At 41.7% G+C, this 8,651-nt stretch overlaps 1 protein-coding gene across 1 annotated transcript; it reads left to right on the top strand.

Annotated features, from left to right (window-relative positions):
* The first annotated feature begins 264 nt into the window (after positions 1-264).
* cmtr2 (cap methyltransferase 2) lies at positions 265-8,128 on the top strand. The gene is made up of 3 exons (XM_085268823.1): positions 265-343; positions 2,442-3,710; positions 5,944-8,128. Exons 2-3 carry the CDS (start codon positions 2,454-2,456, stop codon positions 6,991-6,993), a joined length of 2,307 nt encoding a protein of 768 aa, XP_085124949.1. The 5' UTR covers positions 265-343; positions 2,442-2,453; the 3' UTR covers positions 6,994-8,128.
* Positions 8,129-8,651: the final 523 nt, after the last annotated feature.

Raw genomic sequence — 8,651 nt, 5'->3', positions numbered from 1 at the left:
GCAAAAAAAAACAGCCAGAAAGGATGAGAAGGAAAAAATGTCAGTGGCCTCCAACATCTAAAACTTCAACTTAACTGAGCAGATCAACAACCTACAGGTTTATCTTGATGCTATACTCTGATTTTGTTTTTTTAAGTGCTCCTTTATTTTTTTTGAGCAGCATATATAATAAACTCTTTTTGAATGATAATGTTGGTGAAGTTTAAAAACAATCTCACCACCAAATTTATGCGGCATACTCCTTTAAGAAAGAACCCCACCCACTCGGCTTCACGCATGCGCGGGATCTTGTATATCACGTGACCCGCAGGTTCCTCTTCCGGACAACAACATCAGCAGTTGGGTGAGTTTCTGCTCAGAGTTGTCTCTGTTATACAGTAGCGTTATAGAAACATCTTTCCTTCTTCCTCAAAGACTTAAAGGTCTGAACACGCTGTGAGAGAAGATTCAATGTTTCCGAAGAGACACAACCCGGACTCTCTTCGATTCCGTAGGAAGTGTCCCATTTAGCATCCAGTTTATCACGCAGAGGTCTGCTCAGTACTCATAAAGCCCTAAACACACAGCTGTGTAAAGATTGTTTTCCGTAACGCGTGCTCGCAGGTTTATTTACACACTCAATAATCCCAGTGTTGTCAGAATTTCTCATTTCATTTCATATTTTTTAAAGATAAGGATGGCATGAGCCTGAAACAGAGATTTGGTCCATATTGACATGATAGCATCAAATAGTTGCTGCACATCCCAAAGATGCTTTAAAAGAGTTCAGTACAGTGAACTTTATTGTCATATAAAACTACTGGAGATTCTTTCTTTTTTAGACCATTCTCAGTAAACCCTTGAAATGGATGTGTGTAAAAATCCCAGCATAGCAGCAGAAATGATCAGACCAGCCCGTCTGCCACCAACAATCATGTCACGTTCAAAGTCACTTAAATCACATTTCTTCCTCGTCATTGGCTAATTAGACATTTGTGGTAACAGACAGTTGAATAATTGTACCTTTATAAAGTGGCTGTGAGTATGAATCGTTCATGGTTTCTCCGTTGAACGTATCTTTATTCATTTATCTATTTCATTATTTATTATAAGTATCATGTACCTAAAGCAAAAAGAGTGTTAATTAGTTTATTTGGATTCAGCTATGATTTTTAAGTTTAGAGTCACAGCACTTAGTTTTATTTTTCATTTTCTAAATGCTTGTCGTGGCCGTTTAATCTCCTCCCCGGTTTCTTGTATGGAAAATCAAGAGCAGCCGGGGACTGCATACTTCAGCCAAGGCTGAGATTCTCTCACACATAATAAAGAACCCTTCCAAAATTTCCGATCCAGAACCAGAATCAAGTGCAAAATGTAATCTTAAATTGGGAAAAAACAAAGACAGACAAAACAAACAAATCATACAAATTCATCCATAATTTTTGAGTACTCTGATAACAGAGAAAGAAACAAATCCACACATCATGTCATCAGTGACGGAGGGCTAAAAGTAACAAGCTGGTTTTCCGTCTAGTTTACGTTAACCGTAACTGAAGTGTTTACAAATACTGAGCGGAACAGCTGACTTTCATGCACAGCAGTTTATCGGTGTGATTCATGACAAATAACAGATTAATATACTGTGATTAGCAAACATTGTTCATCACTGAGTCACTCCAGACTCATTAAGACTGACCCAGAAGTACCTCCTCCTGCCCGGCGCTGTGATCTAAATCGTGTGCGCTCGTGAGTAAAACATTAGCTTTGGTAATTTAATTCTGACTGTAAATAATTTTAAAGGCATTAAATAAAATGCTCAATACTTACACGGGTTGGTGAATTTATTTGAGTATCCCATTATAGTGTTTCACACGGCTCACTACATCACAGATTGAGCAGAAAATTAATTTGTGTGAACAGTGCTAAAGTTGACGCCCACAGCACGATGTCTACAAATTAGCTTCAGTTTGGCCTGTTCTAGCCCACTTTTCAACCAATCAGCATTCAGCCTGGGCACAGCTATGCACAACATGTTTGCAGACTTTGCATCCCCTTGTTCGTAGCACTCTGCTTAGGTAAACTCTACATTACTTTCTAGTCTAATTTGCAGCAATAGTCTTTAAACTTGCAGTTATATCTATCACCCATCTCAGAGGGTCATTATTGGAACAGGCAGTGCTCAACTGATCAATTTTATGTAGAAGAAGATTCAAATTAGAGAATAAATGCCCCCCCCCCCCCCCATATGACTGTGCTCACAGCTTGAATATAAAACCTGGTTTAGCACAAAAAGTGGATAAACACCTGTTCTCTTTATAATAACTCTAATCTTTGACTGGGTTTTCAGCTTTTAGGAAGCAAGATAGTGCAAAGAAGGCCTGATTATATTGAACTTTCTGTCAAAACCGATGAAGCAGGTTGGCTTTTTAATCAGTCAGTTACCCTTCTTTTTTTCCCCACAGGAAGTGTGGAGGATGAGCACAGGCAATGGGACCAGGAGGAAAGTTGGCAAGCAGCAGCAACATTTTAACAACATGGTGGCACCTGACCCTGAAACTCTGGCTGAGATGCAAGGTCTTTTTAGCAAAGTTAGAACGTATGTGAAACCATCCAGTGGGTCTGAGTGGTGCATTCCTGACCCGAACATTGCTCTCAGACACGCACCGGAACAGCACTGCCGTCTGCAGGCCCTGAAGGTTTCGCTGAATGACGTGAAGAACCAGCTCAGTGACAAAAATGTACAGGTGTGGCATCAGCACACCAGCTCCACCAATCGGGCCGGGAAGGTGATCGGTGCCGTCCGGTCTGCTGCCAACGCAGAGATCTGCACTCAGGCGTGGTGTAAGTTCTACGAAATCCTGGGAACCTTTAAACTTCTTCCAAACGAGGCTCTTCAAAACGGAGAGCTGAACACGGTCCATCTGTGTGAGGCACCGGGGGCCTTCATAACCGCTCTCAACCACTACCTCAAAACCAGTGAGGCCACACGATACTGTGACTGGAACTGGGTTGCTAACACCCTCAACCCGTACCACGAGGCCAACGGGGGAAACACAACCATCGCAGATGATCGATTAATTGCTAACACGCTGCCCTGGTGGTTCTTCGGCACAGACAACACAGGGAACATCATGATCCAGCAATATTTGCTGGATCTGCAGACCTTTGTGTCTAACATGCGGAGGATTGATTTGGTGACGGCAGATGGAAGCTTTGACTGTCAGGAGAACCCCGACGAGCAGGAGGCGCTGGTGGCGTCACTACATTACTGCGAGGCCACAGCTGCTCTGCTGCTCCTGAGCCCCGGCGGCTCCTTTGTACTAAAAATGTTCACCCTGTACGAACACTCGTCCGTCTGCTTGCTCTACCTGCTGAACTGCTGTTTTCAGTCTGTCACTGTCTTCAAACCCGCCACCAGCAAAGCAGGAAACTCTGAGGTGTATGTTGTGTGTCTGAACTATGACAACAAGGAGGCTGTGAGGCCTCTGCTCTCAAAACTGATTCGTAATTATGGATCACATCTAGCCGACAGGGAGGCACTTTTCCAGAATTCTGTAATCCCGGAGTCGTTCATGAGCCAGCATGTGGAAGTGTGTTCATATTTCCACACCCTGCAGGTAGAGACGATATCAGAGAACCTGCAACTGTTTAAAGGTATGAGCGCAGAGCAGAGGCAGAGGCTTGACCACATTAGGGACTGTGTGGCTCAGGAGTACCTACGGCGCTTCCAGGTAAGATGCTTTAAGATGATAGAAAACTGAGCTGATACAAACCTAAATATCCAGCTAGCAGAGGTTTGGGAGCTTTTATGAAAGTTAATTAGGATTCGAAGGATTTAAGAGTGCTGTAATAATGTTGTGCCCACAATTTAGCCTAAAATTTGGCTTGACTACTGGCTATACTCAATCATGGCTCTAGAAAAGGTGATGAGGGTTAGTCGTTCCACCAGTTTGGTCGGGATACAAAAAAACAAAACAAAACTTAAGAAACATTTTCCATCGATTGCTGTAAATTTATGTTTAAACATTCACTGAGCCCTGAGGGTGAAATTTCTCCAACTGTTGGACAAATTTCATAAATTTACAGAGACATTTATGCCCCTTTCCCTAATTTCATAATTTCTTTGGTAATAACTTTTATGATATTAAAAAGCCCCCTGAGTCCTTGAGAAGCCTAACAGAGAAATAAACTCAACTACGTCAGCACACCTGTCACTCCAGGCAGCCACGCCCTCACTTTAAACTTTAAAGCATAATTTCAGGATTAGTTATTTCAAAATTTAAGGTCAAACTATGGTGGGATGCAGATGAAAACTCAAGACTGTTCAGTACACATGTATGTTGTTATATGTTTGGCAAATCACTGCTCAGCAACAGCAGCTTTTCTTTGTTTCCAAATGAGAGTCGATGCAAGTGAAAAGCTCTGATGACAGCCATGCTTTCCTGTTCTCTCACATTCGCCCTTTCATTGCTCTTATGGAAACATAACGTCTTCAACTCAGAGTTTACTTTGATTTACTTTTAGTTATAATTTAGGTATCTTCCTTTAGTTTAAGTTTAGTTTTAGTCAACTAAATATCATAAAATTGTGGTAGACTAAATGTAAAGTTGACTAAAATACACAGTGAAAAGGTTGTGTTGTCATCGGGGAGAATTTTCCACAATGTCAAATGCGAAATGTGTTTTTTTTTTTTTTCTTCCTCTCGACATTTTTTATGAGAAATGTGAATCACTTCCAAACTCGTTCTGCACTTCTACACAACTTAATTACTTCTGATCGGATCACGCCTTTCCAGAATATTTTCATCTTGTTTTTGTTTGTTGACCAAAGTGTCATCATAGTTTTCGTCCTTCTGCATTAGCTTTTAGTTATTGTCTTGTTTTCGTGAGGAAAAAAATGTCACTGACGAAAATTGCTGGTCAACAAAATGAACACTGCTTCAGCTAATTATTATTAATATTATTTTGCTTGTTTCATTTGTGACCGATGTGTGTGTGTGAGCAAGTGCACCAACAAGTGCAGCAGCCAGATGACTCTCAGACTTACCTGGAATGAGATTTAAATGAGCTGTAATTCCAATTAAGTAAACTCAGGTGTGTGTAATACATTTTATTTTGCAAAGATAGACAAGCATTGATATAATGAAGCTTGATGTCGCTTTACACATAAAAGAATGACTTGCAGTTTTTATCTCGGAGTGAGGTTGGATTGATTCCCGGAGAGGCCAAAACCAGGCTGCAAACATGCATCCGAACCCTGTAAATTCACAAATCTTAATGCGTGAGTCCTTGGGGAGTCAGCCTCGAGTGGCAGTTAGAAAAGTTTGGTTTTTGGTGTTTCTGTGTTGGCTTCATTTTTCAGTCCGCTTGGGAATGCGCACACTTCAACTGGAACTACATTTTCCCCAAAGGGAGTTACTGCAGTGATACAAAACTGTGCAAGAAAAAAGTTAAAGACAGCAAAACAAAAAAGTGTGTGTGTGCGTTTTTATGATGCGGTCTCACATACATTTAGCACTTTGAGTCAGACTTACGGAGCTGGACGAGAATGTGTGAGTTTCAGAGCCTGTTCATAGAAGCGTTTACACATTCAGGCTCTTAACGTGTATAAAAAAAATAGTTCTTCCTGTCATTTTAAAATAGTCTTCTTTTCTAAAATGTTTTTTCCAATATTTTCCGTATTGTGCAAGCAACATGATAGTGCTGTAAGAAAGTTGAAAGAAATCCATATTTAAGATGGCTTGAATACTCATTCTATATTTTAATTTTCAATTTCATTCTTTTTAGGTTAGTCATCCGGTTAGGCTGCAACTTTTATTTAAGAAACAATTTACAAATTACAGCAAAAATCTGAAATTCATTTTAAATCCAAATGTAGCCTTTTTTTAAAAAACATGATACTCTGACCCAACACTAGTGTGATGCTCCCAGAAGTCTAAATCTGATCACGTCTTTCTGTGTGCAGGTGTGCTTTCTCCCGCGAAGTCGATGGATTTCTCGTAACACCGTGATTCCTGCCTGCTGCAGCGTGTCAGCCGGACGGCCTCTGGGACAGAAGAAGCAAACGGGCTCCTTCAATGAGCGGAGGGAATTGCAGACCTTAAGCTGGAGGGAGCGTGTTCAGAGGGGTTGCCATGGCACCTGGATACAGAGACACTGGACTGAGGAGAGTGGGAAGGACTGCAAGCTGGAGGGACCCCTGTCCAACTGTCAGGCGGATTCGTGGTATGTTGTTGTGGGGACTGCTCTGCCTGCAGTCAAAAACTCTCCGTTCTGTGATGGAGGGTTGTTAAACCACTTGAACGAAGCACTGATGGACACAGCTGTAGATTGGACCCACGTGACTTCTTGTGACTCTTGCCATGCGGTTTGCACGTCCTCCATTTTGTCAGAGGTTGCAGGCCAGTGTGTCTTTAAAGCCGACACTTTAGGAGGCAAAAAGAAGACGCAGTGTCTGGTGTTTGGCAGCTGCTCGGTTTGGGGGATCTCTGATAGCCAAGCTGAGGATCTAGTGTTAACATTTTCTGCAGAGCCTTCATTTCCTGAAAGAGGCTCGGTGTTGCTGCACGATGGTGAGCCACTGTATCAGCGGCAGCTCTTAAGTTGTGTTATGTTTGCCCTGCAGAGCCTGAGCTCTGGGGACGCCCTGCTGCTGCCTGTGATTTCTGCTCTCACCCGTGTCACGGCAGCCGTTGTGCTCTGCCTGCACGCATGTTTTCGCTCCGTCTCCTTCAAGTGCCCTCCCCCCTCTGGAGGGTTTGGGACGGTGCTGGTGTGTGTTGGCTTCTGCCCTGAAGCCGCTGCCCAAATGCTGCTGGTTCTCACTGAAGTCTGGGAGAGCATGAGCCAGCTGTTAAGAGATGAGGAGGGTAAAAATGAGCCTGGTGGAGGCGACAGACAGGTGCTGCAGTTTGTTCCTATGGAGGAGCTGCTCACTGGAGGACTGACTGACTTCCTGTGGACCATGAACTCTGAAATCATCCAACGGAAGCTGCATCTGCTCATGCAGGCATAGCGCTTTGGTGGGCTGTCACTGTGGTATACACTCTTTCGCTTCAGAAGCAGTTTCATCATGTTACAGTCCAGTTTATTTGCTTATGGAATCAGCAGACTGCTCAGCTGCATGAGCTTTCAGCAGTTAGTTACCGAATCGCTTTTGCATGTTGATATGAACTCATCTGATTTAACATTACACTCCTCTCACTTATTTATTACAACACACCTCCAGATATTCAGATCCTTTAGTGTGCTTCAACTCGAACCGACGCTGGCAGTCAGAAGACGTTTATCAGACTTCTCTTGATGGATGCAGTCACATGTGAGACATCTATCAAGTGGAGTCACAAACGTGGCATGGCAAAAAATGCAAATTACTTTCAGTACTTGATCAGCAGAAAATGTCCATGACCAAAGTCTCAGAGGGATTTCAGGATGCTAAATAAACAGCGGTCCAGCTGTCGGCACCAAACCTCCTGTTAGTCACGGATGTTTTGAGTTGACATCACAGAGAGCCTGAAGTGCCTGCTATTTTGCATCAACACGGTGTTTAATCCCACTGTGTTGAGTATCTTTTTATCTTTTATGCAGCTCTCCGTCAGATTACTGTTTCCAGTTAATTTCATTTGTGTCCAGTGAGGAAAACTTTGTACTGTCAACGGACAGAAAAAAAGTTCCATCTGTCATGCTCTGTACAGCTGGAGGGGGGAGTGTTGTGGGATTTGTTTTATTTGTCATCTTTTAAGTTTGTTTATTCTGTTTTTTCAGTATAATTTGAATTAGGAGTATATTTTGTTATAAAAATAATGTAAAAAGAAAAGTGGCTTTAAAAAAAGGACTTGGAGGCTTTCTTTTCTTTAAGAATGCTAGTTTACTTAAGTCTGACGATAACCCAACTAGTGTATTAACTCCTTAATGTCTAGTCATGTGTATCATATTTGATACATACAGCTTTTGTGAGTTTTTGAGACTTATACATCATCCGTGTGATTTCTTTTTTCTCTCCCAATGAAAAACCAAAATAAAGTCCACAATACTCTCAAGCAATAAATTGCAAAAAATGTATGATAAAAATGAAATTTTATATATGCAAATTAATGTTTTTTTCACAAAAGGTTCAATAAACACTAAATAAAATAAAAAAAAAAGAAGAATGTTCTGGCAGTTGTTTCATGGCTCACACTTAGTTAGTTCCAAGCTCGGATAAATGAGGTTTTGATACTTGATTGGTTGAGACCCAGGTTAACAACACATGGTGCTTCTCTAGGATGGAGATCATGGTGTGACAGAAGGTTGATGCTGGGGACAAAGTGAGATATAGGCAGATGTTTTTTGAAGCCAACTTTAAAAAGGAGCATCCAAAAGATCAACATGATCTCGGTCCTGCGCAAAGTTCTTAAACTACTTGTCATTTCTTTATAGCTTGTTAGGAAATAGGTGCAGCAATTGTTTGTGATGTACAAACATTTGTGGAAACAGAGTATCTCCCAAATGACTAAGCAGCACTTCCACCACCATCATATTGTAGCTGTTGCTTTATCTGTTCAGCCATTGGTGGATATCTTTGTAATACACCACTTACATTTATATAACCTAGTGTCAGCATCTGTCAATGTAGAAGAAGCTGTTAAATCACCCTAACTGCAGAAAGTTCACCTCAGAGGTTTCAGAAAAACA

This window comes from Mchenga conophoros, linkage group LG1 (assembly GCF_057382185.1).
Source record: "Mchenga conophoros isolate Kocher_MC1m ecotype Shallow Benthic linkage group LG1, M_conophoros_male_GT1.1, whole genome shotgun sequence".
NCBI lineage: Eukaryota > Metazoa > Chordata > Actinopteri > Cichliformes > Cichlidae > Mchenga > Mchenga conophoros.
The sequence above is the reverse complement of the archived record's forward strand: the minus strand, read 5'-3'. Positions and strand labels throughout refer to the sequence as shown.